The sequence below is a fragment of the Marmota flaviventris genome, chromosome 3 (assembly GCF_047511675.1).
Source record: "Marmota flaviventris isolate mMarFla1 chromosome 3, mMarFla1.hap1, whole genome shotgun sequence".
Lineage (NCBI taxonomy): Eukaryota > Metazoa > Chordata > Mammalia > Rodentia > Sciuridae > Marmota > Marmota flaviventris.
Genome location: NC_092500.1, coordinates 167,079,837 through 167,101,128, shown reverse-complemented (window position 1 = coordinate 167,101,128; position 21,292 = coordinate 167,079,837). Strand labels below are relative to the sequence as shown.

At 37.2% G+C, this 21,292-nt stretch overlaps 1 protein-coding gene and 1 non-coding gene across 2 annotated transcripts; one reads left to right on the top strand and one right to left on the bottom strand.

Annotated features, from left to right (window-relative positions):
- Window positions 1-2,857: 2,857 nt before the first annotated feature.
- On the bottom strand, window positions 2,858-17,309 carry Adamdec1 (ADAM like decysin 1). Its single transcript, XM_034635896.2, has 14 exons — window positions 17,235-17,309; window positions 14,966-15,084; window positions 14,034-14,110; window positions 13,275-13,353; window positions 11,803-11,879; window positions 10,159-10,345; window positions 9,911-9,973; window positions 9,138-9,209; window positions 8,677-8,846; window positions 8,246-8,327; window positions 7,424-7,554; window positions 6,441-6,618; window positions 4,912-4,997; window positions 2,858-3,725 (listed from the first exon to the last, which is right to left on the bottom strand). Exons 1-14 carry the CDS (start codon window positions 17,281-17,283, stop codon window positions 3,719-3,721), a joined length of 1,377 nt encoding a protein of 458 aa, XP_034491787.2. The 5' UTR covers window positions 17,284-17,309; the 3' UTR covers window positions 2,858-3,718.
- Window positions 11,171-11,276, top strand: LOC114085932 (U6 spliceosomal RNA). Its single transcript, XR_003581577.2, has one exon. It is a non-coding gene; the product is annotated as a U6 spliceosomal RNA (small nuclear RNA).
- Window positions 17,310-21,292: the final 3,983 nt, after the last annotated feature.

The window sequence follows — 21,292 nt, the reverse complement described above, 5'->3', positions numbered from 1 at the left end:
AATGACTTAGGGGTTATTTGTGTTGATTTTCAGATATAACATCTTGGCCTGTAACATATTTGGTCTTTTCCCCCTTTACCGGAAAAATGGCTTCTAAAACCCTTGAAATCTCCAAATTGGTAAACACTGTTTTATGTGCTAATGAGGTGACTGTGGTGGGAGCCCCAGGATAGCCACCAGAGGGCAGCTGGTTGCCAGGGGAAACAACCCTGTGATTGGAGGGTGGCGCTTTAAGCACCGCCCTCCAGGGTGAGAGGAGCTGAAGACTGATCACCAGTGGCCAAAGGTGCAATCAGTCATGCCTCCTGTTAAAGTCTCCATGAAAACCAGGAAGGACAGCATTTGTGGGATTTCCAGTTCCTGAAAGACCCTGGGCCTGGAGAGGAAGTGGAAGTTCTGCACCCTTTCCCAAAGCTCACTCTAAGCATCTCTTCCATCTGGCTGCTCAGCTGTATTCTTTGTAACGTCCTCTGAGATAAACCAGTAAACGTGTCTCCTGGGTTCTGTGAGCGTCTCTAGCAATTAACTGAACCCATGGAAGGGGTGGTGAGAATCTTGACATGTAGCTGATTGAGCCTAAGTCCGGCCACTGCCTGGGCCTCCCACCATATTCTTAGGTCTGTAGATGAGGGCAACATGCTAATCTGAGCTCTCTCAGCGTTCTCTCCTCTCACAGACAACTCTCTGTTTCTCCCACCCCCTTTCCTTATTATCTCCTATTATTTTTTCTCTCATTTCTCAGAGTTAACTGGGCATTCAACAGACCGCTACAGCAAAATGGTACCACACTGAGACATGGAGTCTGTCCTGGGCCTGGCTTGGCTTATTCATTAACTAAGCACGTGCCTTTCACACTAGCCCTCTTATGGATTGCAAAGAATTCTTCCATAGGAGTGTCAATTATTTCATTTTCATGAATCTTAACATTTGTTTGCAAATTGTCAAAATTACAAGTGTTAACTTTGTTGATGTGATCGCGGTTGTTACTGTGCTTTATTCTAGCTGTTGGGTAGGGACTCCAGATGATTTCCTTCCTAAAACAAATATAGATCCCCCCACACACACACCCCGCAGGCAAATGCATCACAAAATCTGTTCTCTCATCTTTATTTTTTTTTAAATTTTCTCCACTCTAAGTAAACCTCAATAATCACGTTTCTGATTTATTTTTTTACATAGAGTACTTGAGAGTTTAAAACAGTTATCAATGTGTACAGAAGTTAAAATTACCTGTCACCTTTGCTTCCTTCTATTATTATCCTGGAAATATTTCATGTGCAGATATTTCATGTTTTCTTCAAATAAAAATTCTGGTGGAGAAAAAAAATACTCTTTGCCTTTCTTGTCTGTGATGTGCTGGGTATGCAGTAGAGATCCAAAAGCTTCCATCTAGAACACATCTATTCTAGAGTGGAATGTCTAATTGAAAAATGTGCTTTTCAGTTACCAAAGAAGGGTATATTGCTTTATCCTTGTGTGAACTCAGTTTTCTTCTGATAAATTATACTTCAATTTCACGTGTGTACTGCAAGGCTGGATACTGTTCATCTTAACAATAAACTTCTAGTGTCAGGCAATTTTGGCAAGGAACAAGTTTAGGCCATTTCAACATTACCTTTAGAAAGCAAATCACTGAGCACTGTCCATTGACACCCGTGCTCTGAGCTCATGTGCACTTTCCAGCGTCACCCTGGGTTCCCTTGGGATCTAGGACACGTTGTAAGTCTGAAAAAATAAAGTTCTTTCTGGGTGCTTTAGTGTGTGAAGTCATCCATCTCTAGGGATAATCCCATCTGAATGGAGGATAAAATGGTGGGCATGAAGCATTAGAACCTAGGACCTGAACTGGAGTTCTAAGTTTGTCATAAGTTTTTTTTATGGAACCTTAGGCAAATCACTTATTAACCTCTTTGGCCAAGATTCTCCCCCAATAAGATAAAATAATGCCTTGCCTGCACATCTTATCCATTTCCTTATCAAACTAGATGAAAGAAGTGAAAATGCTTTGGAAATTTATGCAAGGAACAGATGCAAGCTGTGTTCTGTTTTTGCTGAGGTTGGAAAAAGAACTGTGCCCGTGAAAAGTCATTGCTAGCTTTTCAAGTGCATGCTATGTGAGAGTTGGGCTGGATGCACACTGCCGATCAGCAAAGCAAACCATCCAGATGTTTGGTCTACCAACATGTCAGTCATCTGGAAGTTTCCAAAAATAGTGTTTAATTCTTTATCTTAGTAATGAATTATTTTTTTTTCTGAAAATTTTTATGACCGCTGGTAAAATCAATGGAAAATTTTCATTTAAATTGGTTATTTGATGATGTATCAATCATGCACAAACTTTAAAAATTGTCCAAATCTCTAATTCAGCTTTCTGGAGAAAAAGGGAGAGGGGTGGATCTTTTCATGGAAAATATGGAATTATTTCAAAGTTTAAATTCATCTGAGAGGACATTTTAATAGGTAAAGGCTTGGGACTTAAGACAATAAAAATCACTTAGAATTAAGAGCTACTCTCCCTCCAAACTACCCACCAGCTTTCAGGACAGGGATGCTAATAGGCAGAATTGTGAAGGTCTTCCCCATACCATCCCCTCTCCAGCCACCCAGATCTACACTGTGTCAAGCAATTGAGGCAGAACATTTTTTAAGGAAGGCAATAACTAAGATCTTGACTCCTACAGAAATGCTCATTCTTTTTAAATGACCATACAGAAAAACCAATGCATTTTTATTGATACTACCGTTTATTAAATGAATAGATGAATGAAGCCTTCCTTCTACTCTCCATTGACATGTAAGAAAGGGTCTTCTCCAATTAAACTTTGAATTTAATGGTGAAAGAGATGCATGAATACCTCACTAAAATAAGAAATGTTTATATTTAATTAATCTTCCCATGAAGTAGCAAAACATCACACTAACAAGAGTACAGCAGGGTGCACGCTGAGCAGTGACAAGACCCCTGAGCTCTCCTCTGTTCTCTGCTACTTGAGAGCCTGCACCCCCTAGGGGGTGTGACTTTTTCATGAGTCAAGGACAAGTAAGGTTAAGGTCAAGTCACTTGTAATTTTACAATTTTGGATTGACTCTGAATAATTCAGTAGTACATTTTGAAGTACTTTGGTCAAAGGATAATTTCTTTTTGTTCTCCAAAGGGCAAAGCCAAGCCACAGCTTCATGGTCCTTGGAAATGCATTGAAGATTAGGTCTAAGTAGATAGGAAACTTCTCCAAGTACATCCATTTATCTGATGACTGGATGGGTAAACATACAAAGTAGAATCACAAAAGAAGAACAAATCCCCTGGAGACTGATCCCAGGACCTCCAGGGACACCCAAATCCATGGGTGCTCAAAGTCCCTTATGTAAAATGGCACAGTATTTGCATATAGCCAGCACACATTCTCCCATAAACTTTCAATGACCTCTAGATGACTTTCATACCTCATTCAATATAGACGCTATGTCAGAAGGTCTATTTATACTGTATAGCTTAGGGAATAACAACAAGAACAACAGTCTATATGCTCAGCATAGGTGCAACTATTTTTTCCAAATATTTTTCATCACTGGTTGATTGAATCTACAAATGCAGTACCCAGAATATGGAAGCTGCATGTACATCTAGGTACAAAGGTGAAAATATATAAGACTCCTGGTAAGGGTTCTTGATTCTTGTCTTGGCAAAGCAACCTCTCAATGAAGTAGACTCTTTGATTCAGGATCTGATTAAAAGAAAAAAAATGTTTTGAGGTCATAGTTATTGTAAATTATAAAATATTATGTAACAACTAAAATCAGAAAGTTGTAGTAAATAAAACTGAATACCCTACTGAGATATAATACCATGTGCTCCAACTGACAGGTGAGAAAACAAATAGCTTATAGTCTCAAGTTAGTATTTGATAGAATTAAAGCAGGCCGACCTGTCATTCCAAACCCCTGAAGAGTTGGGTAGATTTTCTTTTCTTTCTTTTTTCCTTCCTGTCCTCCTCTCCCTCCATCCTCTCCCTTCTCCTCCCCCTTCTTTCACTTCTCCTCCTCCTTCCTTTTTGATATGCTATGCTACTGGTCCAGGCACAATTTTCAGAATTCCCTGGAGAGCAGACCCACTGGAGTTCACAGAGTGATAAGCAAAGGTACTTGGTGAAGAAAGGAAGGGCCGTCTTTGTCTTTTGAGGAAGTGGTAGTCAATGGCACTTGAGTCAATTGTTTCCTGTATGCAGTTGAAGTTTTAAAAGAAATTATGGAAAGGGGGTAAATAAATAATATGACTCTTGCCATGAGATGTATTTTGAGTCTTTCCTCTTTAAGATCTTTATTATTCTTGCTTCCTTTTTTTTTTTTTTTTTGTATTCAGAGATATTTTGCACTGAAGCAAAAACCAAGTAACAAATTCCAAGCAATGGGATTCTATAAAACACAAAAATTAATGTCTGGATTTTGGCTCATTGAGACACTTTAAAAGGCATGAAATTGCCAAGTCTTGCATCGTGTTCTCAAATGCTATTGACTTTCTGCCTACCTTGCAAATTACAACTATGAACTCTGAACCAAGAATAAAATGTGCTCATTCATCAAGTCTTTAAAAAAAAATACCCTTTTCTTCTCATCTTACCTTTTATCAAACTCATCATCATCTATCAGAAAATTCTAGTTTCCGCTGCAGACCTCAGCAGTCCTAATTTCACAGATGTTGAAGTGGTCCCTTTTGTGATTCCGTTTGTGCCCACCCATACAGCCTTACATATTAATGTTCATAACACCTTTTCTTCTCTCCCAAACGGAGCCATTTAAAAAACTATAAAATAAATTGTGTTTTAGTGTATTACAGCACTTAATGGAGCAAATTCCTCAAGCCCAAGTTAAAAGTGAGAAAACATTTAGTAACAACCGAGGAGAAGGCCTCACGTGTTAGGGTTGGGAGCCTCTTCTCCACACTCAGGTCCAAGTTTCAGTTGGCAAGTGCTGGCCTCGCAGCAGCGATCCTTGCATTCCTTCAAAGTACACAGAAGACCGGGAGAGTCAGGTCCGTGTGTTGTTCCCACAGAACAAGTGCATAGGATTTAGGTACAAGACGGCAATAAAATCAAATTTCACCATTAAACTAAACTGTTCTGTTACACCAACCCCACTGGAAATGACCATGGGAAAATAATGATAGGGAAAAAAATATCATAAACAATGAAAACTATCTCTTCAGTAACCAAAAAAAAAAAAAAAAATGATCTAAGCATTTCCTTAATGAGTTCGGTCCATGTGCTATTACATGTACATTAATTAAAATATGCTACACTACTCAAATCATTTGAAATTAGATAGAAAAACTGAAACCTGAATTCATTTTACCAAGCCCACAAAATTCTGGCAGTGAGACTGACTGATTGGGATCACAGATACTATTCTCATAGATGAATACAAATGCAAAAACTATAAAGTGATGTTCGTAAAATCCCAGCTTATTCAGGTAACAACTCTTCATTACAACTGTGAATTTTCTCCACCCAAAGTGCAAGGGCAGCTTGTCTGTACAGAAAGGGCAATGGAATCCATCCTGTTAAGAGACTGAGTGGAGAAAACCATATTGCTATGGTGGTCAACACCAGTTAGTCGACGGTAGCCATTGCTGAATCTCCTAACAGGTATCTACAACATATGAAAACTACAGCTAGCACAATGCATGGTCACCATAAGGAAAATCTAGGTGACAACTTGTAAAAGGTCAGCTGATAAAATGAAGAACAAGACAAGCATGACTTACATTCTGTGTTTTTATGGAAATTCTAAAAAATAGCACAAGAAAGGTAAAAGAAAATATGAAGGAATAAGAATTGACAAGATCAAATCATATTTCCATTGTTTGTTTGGGTATAATTCTCTACCCAGAAGAAAACAGAGGATTGATTTAAAAATATTTGATGAGTCATTAAGATGGCATCAAAATTAGTAATGAAGGAGAACCTAAATAAAGAGAAAACATCGCACATCCAGCAAAAAAGAAAAAAATAGTTTAGAATAAACTTTCAAACTGTGTAAGCACCACATGAAGAAAATGTTTCCTGAGAAACTTTGAAGGCAGCTCTTCTTTCAAAGAAAATATTTAATATTATGGAAATATCAGTGACCTTGAGAGCAAAGCAAGGATTTTTACATGAATATGTCTATAAAGTTCATAAACAACATCTTAGAGTTAGCAATTTACTACCTAACACTTAACTTCACACAATAATGTCATTATGTTATCCTGGGATTTGAAATGCTTTTGGAAAGAAAACTAAAATTAATAGAAAAACAAAGCACAAATCTACTTTTTACTCTGATATCAAGTTTATCTTTAGAATCTCTAAAAGAACATCAAAAAAGAAAAAAATAAAACCTGCATAATTGAATTACCCTGCTAGGTCTCTAAAAGTTGTTTTAGATCTTGTAGAATTTCGTACCTTAGGAGAGCCACAGTCACAGTCTTCTCCCACCTCCAGAAGTTGGTTCCCACACACAGGTTCTGTTATTATATTTGCAGGTAGAGGTGCTTGCATTATGCACTTTGGTTTTTGAGAGGAAAGGTATTTTTGAAAATATGAGAGGCAGGATGAACTGAAATCCTTTGGGAATTTTGAACTGCAACCAGAAAAATTCTCAGAAGTAACACTATATAGAGTGCAGTGGCTTTTCATGTTAAGTGATTATGAAAATCTAACATATCTAACTCTATTATCTGGCTAGATGGAAATTGCAAGTTTAGTAACTGCTAAGGACTACATGATAGTCCTTATATCTGGTGGGTGGTGGAGCTAACTGAAAATTTTTTTCCTAGAGACTCAGATGTAGAGATGAAAGAATTTAATTTCTCATGTGGATTCAGCACTTTTGTAAACAAAAACAGCAATGAAAATCTCCTTCGGTTACCATCCACTCATCTCCCACCGAGGAATGTGTATAAGAGACAATAACAATGGCCCAGTGAAGGGAAATAACTGCAGAATTCAAGATTCTGTGGACATATTTCTCCTTATTTGTGAACATCTCAAGAACAAGGCATGATTTATTCATTTTTTTTTATCCCAAGTCCTTGCAAAGTGATTGACATTAATAAGTAATTCATAAATGTATAGAAATGGATTGATTAATCCATGGGTCAGGCTATATGAAGATACAGTTATCATCTTAGGCTAATGTTTTCAGAAGTTATGCTGTCACTTCAAGTTAAAGTAATTTTAAGTTAAAATACAGTCACTTTAATTATAAACTCTTTGTGTATTTAAAAATCTTAAGGAATGATATGTGATATTGTGCCTAAAGAGACTGGGGTTTGAATTAACAGGATACAGAGCCTTTGGACAAAAAATACCCATCCAATAAATGCAGAATGCATCCCGAATTCTTTAAGATTGAGGGGAAAAAATTTAGAGTGGCACGGTCTTACCTCAGATATTGACCCATCACACAACTTCCCGAGGGGCACTTGACGGTGTATGAAAGATCAGGCATGCCGAGAACATGGCCCAACTCATGTGACATCACACCTACAAGAGCCACATTATTCTTTCTTTTAGCCTGAAAAAGAAGAAAGAAAGAAAGATCTGTTACTTCCTATTTTAATTAGTTATTTCTCAGTTGTTGTCAATATTCATCACTTAAAAAGAATAGCCTGAGAGCTGGAAAAGAATGAGTCATGAAGCTCCGCCCCCACCTTTGCTCACTGCCCAAGGCTGAATGAACCTGGGAAATGGTTGGATCCTATGAATCTGGTCGGAGTCAGTACTCGATAAGTGTTTGTTGAACTAACAGACACTAAGTTCTTAGTAATCAATTATTAAAGCAATTACATTGTCCACAGAAAGTCCAAAGAGGTATCCTAATGAGGACTCAAAGTTCTATAACAACTGTCACCATGCTGATACCTTAGGAGCCCTGCATGCTTCTTTGCTCCCTGAATGTCCTCTTTTGGTCACAGATACCAAAAGACTAATTTAGAGTAGTCTCAGGCCACAGAGTGCACCTGGCTCCCATCTCCATCTCAACATTCCTGCTGTATTCCTTAATACCAATCCGAGTGTGACACCCCCCAGCAGGCCTGATATTTCACAGTCCAGGGAATCTGCAGCACAATGATCTGCCGGTGGTTTCCTTTCCACATTTATTGATTGGTTCAGCAAATGTTCACTATGCCCACTCTGAGCAAAGCATTCTACACGTCTTCCCAGAGAGGCAGAACCACAGGGAACCTTAGTGTAAGTTTACAAACCTCAATAACAGCAACCGAAGACGCGGAGCACAGGGAATTGGAGGCTGCCATTCCCACGCGGCGATTATTGAAGCCAATCCCACTGTGTGAAAGGCACAGAAACACTGTCACAGCCTGTCTTTGGAACCACCAGCTTTTCCCACTGCTGTTCTACATTTTCCTGGCTGCCTAGCCTTTTCATGGGCCTCAATGCAGCTTTGTACTATCCTACAACAGTATCATGGCCATGTTGATTATCTCACATCCTAGAGCCCACCACATAGATTGCACCGGGGCCTCCAAAATCCTGCAGGTGAATTGCTAATGGCAGGACATCAGGGCTTCTCACGACTGATCAGGGAAATCTGACTGAGCACACATCTCTGCCAAGGCACCTTGGGGGAGGCTCTCACTCTGCCCACATGCACCTGCCCTGTCCAGAACGTGCCCACCTGAGGAGCTGCGCATGGTCGTGGATCTTCTTCTTGCCCAGGTTAGAACGATGCCAACTCATGAAGTTCTTGAAGGTTTCACCAATGTTGGGGACCACCTTTATCTTATCATTATCTGACCAGATCTCCATACCGACCAAGGCCACACGAACATGTATAGTTTTATAAATCTGTGGACACAACGGTTCAGATTCCTTTAGGGTTTTAGAACTTTTGCTGACCACAAATGATGGATAAATAGATGCACCATAATTGACGAGTTTCCGTTTTAAAAAGAGAAACACCAGAGGTTGCCTTTGCTGTAGTGTATGTAATTTTACCTTGAGGTAGTGTTTGCTTTGCTAAAATGTCCCCAGAACTGCTGCCCGTAAAGCACTGTGACTCTCTTGACTGCTTACATGAAGTGGCAGGAGCCCCAGGCCCACGTGTGGAAGCACAGGCTCACAGGACAGATGTCTTACCACATTGAGGAGATTCATCACATCGAACACAAAGCTTCTCATCACAGTTAGATTCCCCTGGTACATCTTATACTGCAAAATGCAAAGCACAGAGTACAATTAAAAAGGAAATTAAAGTGAAGTGGCTGAATGGGTACAGGATTTCACATTTATAAAAAAAATTACCTATTTTAACATAATTCACATTTATTCATATCATGGCTACTTATGACTGTTTTGTGAAAGGCTATTTCAACAAAGTCTATCTTAAATGTAAGAGTGTGGGGGTCAAAAAATTTCATGATTGTTCATTTCTAAGTAGATATGCCAAATTAATAATTGAGAATATTTTGAAACCAATTCACTATCAATTAAAATTTAAACATGAAGCAATATTTACTAGGTAAAAATGTGGATACCAGTATTTTTCTCTGTATATATAATTAAAACTTTAAGTTATGTATAGTTTTGCAACTAATTTATATTTGTAGGCTATATTAAACATATTGATATTTTACACTAAAAGGTTAAAGTAATTTAATCTTTAACCTATATTTTATGTTATTTTTATTTTTGTGGTTGATTGCCAATAGCTCGATGGTATTAAGGATCCATGGTGTCTGGTGGGTATGAAAAGGGAAGGTGATTAAAACCTATTGCTTGCAAAGTAGTTAGAGAAGCCAAGAAAAACAGGCACACAACAAGCACTGTTAGCAGAAATGCATGGCTTTTGCTTGATCGCTAAGCCTCCATTGGAGCACAGTGTCCCGGAACCACAAGCATCTCTTACTTACAAAGGCGTTATCCAGCACCAAAAAGAGATTGATGACTTTCTGGGCCTGAAGAATGTCTTCTTGCTTTACAGACAATAAAAGAACATTGTTTATCGGTATCTTTATCCTAAAGGATTCCAAAGCTTACATGACATTTTTTTTAATCATGAAAAGAAATGAAGGATAAGTAATCAATGACAACATGTCATACATCACACGTCACAGCTGAGATGATTGATATCGATGATGAAGCAGAAAACTACACTCACCTCTGGGTTTTTGAGGGACCTGAAAGTTCGAATATGGCCTTGTCTCCTGCCAACAGTTCTCGTGCCACAAGTGTGATTCGCTGTGTCTAGTTCTTCCTGGTCGTTCGTAAAAACAGCATGTTCTCCCCGGTCTGTGCTTTTCCCAGGTTTTATCAGGTATCTTTGGCCACGGTGTGTGAAGTGTCCTCTGTGAGGCACAGAGACTGTATTTCAGGATCTCCTCACACACAGCACACACACTGCTCAGAAAGGATGGATTCCTCTTCCCATCCAATTCCACACACACAGTTATCATCCACAGACCTTTTAACTAACATTTGTTAATTTACATTGTAAGCAGTATTTGTCAATGTTTAAATAAAGCCTATGTTAGTTCACCCAGAAAATTCTGAAGATTTACTAAAATGAAGCAATCCCCCCAAATTTGGATCTTACACCACGAGCTCAGTATGTATTTTTCCATAGTTTGTTTATTCACTTAACAATTATTTCTTGGTAGATCCTAGGGATATAATGGGGAATGGATTAAAGGAACATTTAGAAACTAAGAGCTCCAGAGGAGAGAAAGAAGGATTAGTAGACCAGCCAGAGTAACATATGGGATTAGCAGTAGCTTAAAGAATTTCTCTTTCTAGTAAGACCATTAGTTCAGAAACAGAAAGTGAGTCCATGTTATGGAATATTATGAATCCAACAAAAATGTCATTGAAACTGTATTTATGAAGGTATTTTATGATATGTGAGAACATGTTATTAAGTATGAACCCTATTGGAAGAGCAATTATGTGTTTTATTTCATTATTCAATCATGTGTGAAAAGAATACTTCTCTATGTGCATAAAAGACTACAGACATGAAAAATGTTAGTAATAGTGATAGTTCAGAGGTAAAATTTTGCAGTGGCTGCTGTTTTTTTTATTTGTGCTTTTTGTTACTCTAAAGTTTCCTAGTTGGCAAGAATTACCAGTGTAAAAAAAAATAGACACACAAATGTTTTAAAAAATTAAGTTCAGTGTTTGCTTCAGCAGCACATACACTAAAACTGGAATCTTCAGAGAAGATTAGCATGGCCCCTGCTCAATGATGACATGCAAATTCATGAAGCATTCTATATTTTTAGGAAAGATGGTGGAATGAGATGGACATCATTACCCTAAGTACATTTATAAAGACACGAATGGTGTGAAACTACTTTGTGTACAACCAAATTGTGGTTGAACAATTGTGCTGTATATGTGTAATATGAATTGTATTGCATTCTGCCATCATATATAACAAATTAGAAAAATAAATAATTTTTAAAAACTAAGTTCAGCAGAGGTAATTGCAGGTTAGAATCTTAAAGAGAAGAAGACATGATTGCTTCAGAATGAGGTAGATGGACTTGGAAGTAGACCCAGATGTCACCAAGGTCTAGAGCATAGCTCTCTTGCTTAAACAGAGCTGGGCCTGACTTCTAAAACATCAGTTACGAAATGATTGTAAGGGTGATGCTTCAGTCTCCACTTCAACCACATATATTCAGCAATTAGTGATGAAGGAAAAAAAATCACCAAAATAGTAACAAGACATAATGCCCAGTGAGACTCAATTCTGTATAACAGAATGTTGCTTGATATTTAATATTTTTGGTGTGCTTCTCACCTCAACCCATCACAGGTACTAATGCTGGCAACAGAATCCTTTTCATTTAGGATGTGACCTTCATAGTAACAGTGTTTCTGGAGTGGAAAAAAAAACACATATGCTTTAAATATAAGCATGCACTCTGAAAGTATATGGTCTATAGTAGTGGGGAAAGCCGCCATCTTGAATACGTGCGGCAGTTCAAATAGCAGTTCCTAGAAACAAAAACAGTGAAAACATCAGGGATATTCTAAATTTCTCCAAAACTGACACTAGAAACTCTCTGTATTTGATGTCTGAGATGTTTTCCTGACACTAATTTGCACTAAAGCAAATCTGTGCTTGCAGTTACATGGGTTCATGGTGAAAGTGAATTTGCCTCTAAGTGGCCAGTCCCCTCGGTGGGGGAATTATGTTACTGCTGGCAGAACCTCAGGTCTTGGACCCTTAGGAATTGGGTTCCCTGTGTTGAGTCCCCAAAGACACTGTTCATCATATGTTAACAAAACCAGGCATCCAGTTTTCTAGACATTAGAATCTTCAAGTGGCTATGCTTCTGTACCTGAGACAAACTGACTGGTTAAATTCAGCAACTTTAATTGATCTATTAGTGGAATCCCTTTCACAGACTTCAACTCCAGAATATTTGTCAACAATTACAAATTTACATGATTGATAGTTCACATCAGCAAAGTAGGGGGCCATTAACATGCAACAATTTTAGAAAGCTAATGACCAATCTGTGGTTCAAAATAAATGGTCTTTTTGCACAATATGAAATTCCGTGTATGTGTGTGTGTCAATCCTTGGGAAGAAACTCTTGTAATGTTTTCTTATAGAAGACTTAGACAATGTACTACATTAACATATCACAGGCATTAATATTTGAGCATGGGGGATTCTTTTTGGATCTGTTTTTTTGTTTGTTTGTTGTTTTTTTTCAGAGAGAGAGAGACATATGTATTGTATTTAAGGTACATGGAGAAGGGCTCTGAGAAACTCTCTCAGCTTATCAGTACTTCTGGAATGAACCTGTATGTTCTTCCTGCTCTTCTCTGATTCTCTGCACAGTTATTCTCTATGTCTGAAGGTTAGGCCCTAGAATTGGTATATAGGATGGTGCTCTAACCAGATGTAAATATATTAATTATATAATTGATATTCCATTACTCACCCTATGATAAATGAATATATCTTCAGGAAGTAGTTAAACAGTGACACAATTTTTCAGTTATCTAAAGCAGAGACTATTTCTATCCTATAGTTAAAATGGTCTAGGGACAAGTGGACTTATGGTGGCTCCTAAAAATACAACACAGAAATCCCCTATTACTCCTACCTTCTAAAAACCAAAGGAGATTTTCCACCTGTTGTCTCATTAGTCACAGATAAGCATCTTGATTTTAGGTCATTTGATTTTTTTTTAAGTTATCCATGGACCTATGCATTTTCCAAGCAAGGAGTAGATCCCAGGAAGCAGCAGACCTTACCATGCTCTGAGAGCGTCTGGTGATTTCCTCCCCGGCAGATGAGTAATATGTTTCGGTGTAGTCTGGCCCCAGGAGATGCCTTGAGGAAGCAGAAACCTGCATGACACACTCAACGTGGTACCAAAGGTGATTCACCTGACATAACCTTCAACACTGAGGGAGTAACTTGTCTATGATGAGGAATCATTGACGTTTGACCATTTGGTCCTTTCCCATCATAGGAACTCTGCTGCTGAAGCCAATCAGAGCATTCTTTACCATAAATGGATCACTTTAGGATTTTTATTTTTCACCAAGGACACAGCCTAATGGATGTTTCTATAAGGTTCTGGGTCACAAGTGTGGCTGAAGAACCATCGCCTCCCTGAAGAACTTCACGGACTGCTATAGAACTCAGGGGAGTTTCGTCTCCTGGAATCTATCTCAAGATTGTGCACCCCGACTCAGCCTTGGACATACCGTTCTTACTAAAGCAATGGAAAGTCACATCCAAGCCCACCTGAGTAGCAAAGTATTTCAGTACATTAAGGAAAATTCCAGGAAGAAAGTAATTTATATGTGTAGCTCTTTTACATTGCGCATATAATTCCCTAGAAAAGCATCGACCCTCCTCGATAACATTAACCCAAATTAATATCATCGCAAGCTCAATGTGCTTCATGTCTTCTATTTCCAACCATCTGAATAGAATCTCAAGACTTGTTTCCCACATTCTCATAATATAACCCAGGGATTTGGCCTTCTGGAAGCACAACTTACCTGGTTTTTTGCAGGTGGAGGATGATTTCTTCACCGTTTAAGATAATCTGATACTGAACTTCAGGTGCATATATTTCCTGAAAATATTTAATGGTATAATAATGTAATACAATCCGTATTTCTGAGTATACTTAAAATAATAATATAAATGATGTATACAGTCTATGTCAGGAGAACAATCATAAATTCATAGAGGTTAAATGCAGTTCTGTTATGCCTTTAAAATTCTTAAAATAAAGCTTAACTTGCACAATAAGGCAGACTTCCTAAAAGTTTAGTTAGGTGGCAATCAAACTTACCAATTAACCTAGCCCTAATATGTGAAATGGGGTCTTTTTGTTTGCGCTAATATACAAACCATAATAGATCACCAATAAGATAATAAGAAGGCATGCATTTTTACCTTAAAATCAATCCAAACATACTAAAGGTAACCAATCAAAAAAAGCTAACCAAAATTAAATCAGATGAAAATTACAAACTGAGGAGAATATTTTCAACAATGTAATAGTCAAAGAGTCAATAACCTTAATAAACAAAACTCTAACATTGCAAACTATAGAGATAACGTTGAATTCTCCAATCTAAACACAACCTCTGAGAAAAAGGTGAGCCACTGGGGAAAAGGGAGGGTCACACCCAGGCTGGAGAGACTGAGAAGTGACATCTCTCTCTAGAAATGGCTGCCCTTCCAAGGATCTTTTCCTGTTCTCCTACAAATTTGAAGAACTTTCCAGGAATCTTTACCCTTTTAACTCCTGCTGCTTAACTGTAAAAGCATGCTTACAAGTCAGATGCTCTGTCCTGGACAAGGGCAGCTAGCTGCACTTCAAGCTGGACTTGAAGCCAGAGGTGTTAGAGTTAACTGTGGTGAAGGGGCTCTTTCTTGGTGTCCTGGGTGGCTGGAATCTTCCAGTCCTTCCCAGGCTTACCTCTTTGCCTTGCCTCTTAGTGTGGTTGTTTTCCATCCCTCCTTCGTGTGAAATGTGCAGTAGTTTAGGATAAACTACCTCAGAGAGCTTTATTCCAGGAGTTTGATTTATGACCATGGCTGGGGAAAGAGAGAGAATATTGATATAAAAACTGAAAACTTTTATTTTGTTTCCTTTGGATTTGGTTGGTTGGTTTGTTGAAAGGACATGAAAGACCAGAGTGCCAACACGAGCAACAGGTTGAGAATTTCTTGGATGATGTCTGTATGTGCGAGCTCTGGACCACACGACCAGGAATATCAGGGCTGCTGTTCCTTTTATAATCCAGTCCCGTCTTCCTCTACACTCCCCTTCAAAACGGTGATATCTTTTCTCCCAAAGCTCTCAGGGACTACTGCTTTTCCGTTTCTATGTCCCTTTCTCTCACGGCAGTACAACATCCGAGTACTCACTGCAAAAATCACATGTTTCTTTGGCAGGTAAAACCTGATTCTTAGGAGGGACTCTAACAGCAGTGATTTTACTCCCTGTGTGACCAACTCTGATGCTCTTTGCCTCATTAGCGTTTCCTCTCAAGATTGCAGATTCTGCAGGAAATAAGGTTCTTGTAGACCTCTACTGGAGGAACTTGAAAGCAGCAAATTCTATTTTTCAGAATGTTTCTTATTAAAATATTCATAAGTAGCAACATTGTTTATAAACAAAGTTTCCTTCTTGATGGACTCCAGTTTACATCACATAGTTTCCCACTGTTTACAAATAGTAGGGAAAAAAATCCATATGGAGCCAAAAGAGGCTGTCTTGTATTCCAATTAAATGACCTCATTTTGCCTTCTTACCACTTCTTATCTAAGAGATTTGTATAAAACTTGAGATGAAATGCATAAAATTGTTTAGTGCCACGCTAGGAAAGTGGCAGTCCACCTTTTCTGTTCAATTATTCATATAAAGTCAGTCTTATTTTCTAATGCTCACATTTCACACATTAGTGTCTGGGTTCAAAGCCTGTTTCTCAACCCCTGTGACAACAGGTGTGACTTAGGGACATCAAGCAATTCTACACCTGGCTGATGTGGACACCCTGAAGGAAACAGTAAAGGAAGAATTCCCTCCTAGACAGCTCCCAAATTTCTGCCGTGATGCTTTCCTGAGAATAGTTCATTGTGTGCTAAAAGGAGAAAATAAAATAAGGGCTGGGTTAGAGCTCAGTGGTGGTAAAACGATGCTTTTAGGAGGCCCTGGGTTCAATCACCAGCAAAACAATAAAAAAAAAGAATGACAGAATTATTCAATGAGAGATACAATTTCAGAACATTCTTGCTAAGTTATTATATAAACCATAAATTCAGAGTCAACGATGAACACTGAGTTTCTAGCACTTCAATGATCTGTATGCACGTATAGTATAATTATTAGTTTAATAATTATTCTATTTTATCTTTTCTTTGTGTTAAGGACTGAACAATGTGAGAAACACATCAGGAAGATTAGCTATGAGCCAGCCCTGTGCTGGAAACCTTGGCACAGAACTGTTAAGCAAGTGATAATTTTTTGGTCAGCTTAGACAAGTCCTCAGTAGGTCCTTTACCTCTCCCAGGATGGGATTTGTCTCAAATGTGTTTATATATGGAAATGTGCAGGTTCACAGCACTTGACTTTTAACATGATGATCATGTAACCATTAGTGCGACAATGAGGGCCATCAGGGAGTTCCATTTATATATGGCATAGTAAGGGTATGTATAGTGACATCAAGTTGACTTCTCAATAATTAACCTCGAAGAGAGAAGGAGTTTTGTCTCTGAAACTGGTCCTTTTGACTCTGTCATTCCACTTGTCAGAACGTTTCTTATGAAAATATCCAAAAATGCAGATTTTTTAAAAAACAGTCTTGATTCATGAAGATATCAGTAAGATTTCTTTACTAGTAAAAAATATAAACAGAGAAAGAAGTAAACTTGCTTTTTCCATTTTTAGAAAATATTGTGCAAACATGAATTTCATTTATCAAAATATATAATCATTTTTAAAAAGTTTGACAAGATTTAGAGTACATGTTTAACACAGTCATTTAAAATATCTCCACTCAAAAAGTTATTTTTAAATACATATATAGATGCACTTTTCCTTGTAAAGAAAGAGGTAGGCAATAATATACTAAAATGAATACAGTATTGATCTTTGGATCATAAGTCATTTTAACAAGGGTGCTTTAAATATTCATCAAATAATTCTGGGTTTATGTAAGATGCCAATATAATGTGCTTACCTTGTGTTTGAACCATGAGCCAGAGAACAGAAAGCAGGAGCCGTGACATGATGGCTACTACAGGTAGCTGAGGACAAGATGTGGTCTCCTCCGCTGTCTGTTTTATCTCCCTCTACTTCTCATCAGAATCTGTGAAAGAAAATAAGACCCAAACTTTTCTTCTCAGAGTGGGGAATGAATGTTTCCTCATGGTGTTGGGAAATTGCCAAGAAATTGCAGTAGTCAGATCTTGAGAATGTTCCTCATTTATGAGAGGTATTTATGTCTGGGGACTGTTGCTCATGAAGCACACACATCTGAGTAGCAGCTAGCCTTGGGTCCTCCTGGAGTGATGGAAATAAGCCAACTGAGACAGAGGCACCCAAGAGAACACTTGCACAGTTATTTATACATCTACAAATATAGAATATATATCAATATTCTGTACATATTTCAAGAGACTGGCACAAAGAACTAAGAATCTAAAATATAATCACCTAGCAGTCTTGCAGCCAGGATAGTGTAATCTCTCTGATTCTCATTCTTCTTAATACAAAAAAAAAAGAGATACTGGTAATACAACTACTCTAAGTTTCTTACAAAAGTCCCCATTTGATTATACATACATACACACACACACACACACACGTGCAGCACATGGAACTATAAAGAAATGTGCAAAAGTAAATTATCTTGGAAAAGTCGGCATCAATCAAGCTATATAGTGCATATGAAGTATGTCTCAGGTGTATTGTGAGTTCTCTCTCAGAAAGATGATATTTGCATAGTCATAAATATTCAAAATATATTGAGGGTAAAATGCTGATTGTCTGTTGTTCCAACATCAATAAATTACTTCTGTTGCCATATTGACAATTTATTTTCATCTCTTTTTTATGCAATAATTAAAAGAAGAAATGAGGGAAAATTAATCTTGATTATACAAAGGGTTTTAGCAACCTGTTATTTTTGGCATAGTATTTTACCACAAGAATTTTCCTCATACTAAATATTGATATTTTAATGCAATATTTTATTGCATTGTGTGCATCTGTGATGTGTAGTTGAATGTATTTCTTTGATTTCTGGGATAAACTCCTATAGGTGATGTTATTTGACTTTGTTGGAACATATTGACCCAGTGTTTTTCAGAGAGTTAATCCCAAGTTAATTTTTCATTTAAAAGGTTGTCCCAGTCTGAAAACTTATACTCATTACCTGCTGAACTTACTCTTTACTGGTACATTTGGAAGTTTCTGAGCATCTGATTGTAAGTTTTGATGTCACCTTTCTCTTTATTGTGCTTGAGTTCAACCTTCCTTTGAATTAATAGCTTTTTCCTCTCTATTTTTTAAATATTTTCCTTATCTAAAAGACAAGCATTCTACTTTATTCTTTACCAGTTATCATTGCAATTTTAATAAAGTATAATACTAATTAATATATTTAGCATCAAATACTAAAAAAGAAAACCCACAATTGATCAGCACTTATAAGCAGCCCATCCTTTCCTTTTTTATAGATTTTCCATGACTTTCACCCCCAACACGAATCATTATTTTTTTTTGTGTGTATGTATTTTATACAGATGATGGTTTTTGGAATTATTCACCTATTTACCAACTTCTTTGTTCAAAGGTCCTTGTAGGACCCCTTTTTTAAAACAAATAATTTTCTTCTTTGTAAAACATATTCTTCAATAAATCCCTTTTGTTAATTAATAAGTTTAGTAAATTAAAGTTTTCTTGCAATAGGTACTTTTATGGTTTTTAACAATTTTTTCCGAGAGTGTATTCCTTCATCCTATTCTTTAATGATAGCATAGTTGGAAGTATAGTTTTAGGATAACAATTATTGTCTCTCTGAACTTTTGAGATATTATTTAACTCATGTTTGATAACTATCACTGTTGATGATACTGCTTTCAGTGTATTTAATTGGTATTAACTTTTGTTTATCAATGATACAACTAGGATTATTTGCTAGGTTAGTTGCATATTTATTGGGATCATACCTTATTTAAGTTTACATTAAGTTACTACTACATTTCTGTGTATTACAAAATGTTAGAATCCCTGCAATTGAGATTTTCCTGCAATAAATTTAATAATGAAGACATCTACAAAGAGACATAGCCTACACAAATGGGAAGTCCTGTGTTTGAGGTCTGGGCATTGTGTTCAGGTAGACATCACTCGGTGGGTAGAAAGAGTGAGACAATATTAGTTAGAGAAGAAGAGTTGGGTATAAAAGACAAGACACTGGTGTGTAGAAAAGTATCAAGTCCGTTAACTCCAGTATGTTTCCCATGATTGGGACATAACAGAAAAGGTAATAGGTATATGGCATAATGCTTATGGTATATGCTGGGGCCAAGTTACAAGAAGAAAATGCCATTGACCTTAAAAGAGAAGATGGATACTTGAGAAATACTTAGCTCATAAAACTGTCAGACTTGTTGGTTGATTGGATATAGTTACGTGAAAGAGACAGAGGAATTTGGAATGAGTTCTAGGATTTTGCTTGAATTTTATAGAAGACATCTTCCAATTTGGTGAGTTGATGGGAGTTGCAGTTTGTCAACTCTTTTAAAGACCAAAGAAAAATGTCCCTGTGTACTCTTGAGGAACACAGCAGTTGGAAGATGATAAATTTTTAAAATATTCAGTGAATATATACACCATGAAAGAAGTTTAAAAATACTCTATGAGATTTAGATGTTGTTTATTAGATGTCTATATATCATTCAATAAATTAAAACAGTAGAAATAACAGTGAAGAAATTGTTTACTCAGTGTGACTGAAGGAAATGAGAAATGGCACATATACAAACCCTTATTGATTACAATATTCAACGATTGGCTAAACAAAGGACTTAATTTGTGACCATAAAACTAAGAAATCATGACCAGCATCCTGATTACAGAGAATTTTGTCCCCATAAAGCTTAAAACTTAACATTTTGGAATGCTTTGTAATAAAGTATTTTTGAAATAAAGTATTTGTGGAAGATGTTTAAATATGGACTACATAGAAAGAAAATAAATTGAAGCATTCACAAAAGTTACAACTATCCCTTGTGCATTTAAAGACTCTTGCACACATTATTTTTAATTAAGCATCATAACAATAGGTATAAATAGTTCTGATTATAATTCTTACATTGTAGATGACTCAGAGAAGTTAAGTGATTGACTTTAAATTACCTAGAAGGTCTTTAATGCACATTTCCTAAGTCCTTGGGTGGGAAAAGAGGTGTTTGGTATCAGAACAACAGAATTTCAAGTATTTTATTGTGAATGATCTTCATGATGGCTTCAATTGCCTTGAGCATGCCTGTTCCAAGAGCATGAGTGGGCAGGGGTCTGAGGGTTGGGTGAGTGGTTTGAGATGGGAAGTAGTGATGTAGCCTTGCTCTAAATATCCTCCTTTGACCAGGAATCTCTTGCTTGTTTTTGACCCACTAGAGACAGAGGTCATACCCCCTGCTTTGGTTGGTATATCAGCATATTGGAATTACCTAATCAATTTTCTAGCCTGGGCTTGTCCAGACCCTCTGGGAATCCCTGGCAGATTCCCTGTATCCATCAGTTACACAGCCACACCTTGGTGATTGTGATAGTTCTGCAGGAAACATGGATCTGGAGGTAGATTTGAGTGTGTGTGTGTGTGTGTGTGTGTGTGTGTGTGTGTGTGGTGGTCATTTGTATTTCTTCTTTTGTGAAGTGCCTATTCAAATCACTTGTCCATTTTTAAATTGGATTACTTTCTTTTTTCTATGAAAGTCTTTTCAGTTCCCGATACAGTCTAGATATTAACCCTTTCTCAAATGAATATTTAGTAAACATATTCTCCCCCCTTCTGCAGGTTGTCAATTCACTCTGATGATTTTTCCCTTTGCTGTACAGAAGGCTTTAGTGTAACATGATCCTATTTGTCTATTTTTGCCTTCATTTCCTATTTCTACAGTCACGTCCAAAAAATCATTGTCTATACCAACGTCTTAAAGTGTTTTTCCTATGTCTTCTTCTACTAGTGTGAAGGTTTTTAAATTTTTCATTTGTGTCTTTGATTGTTGC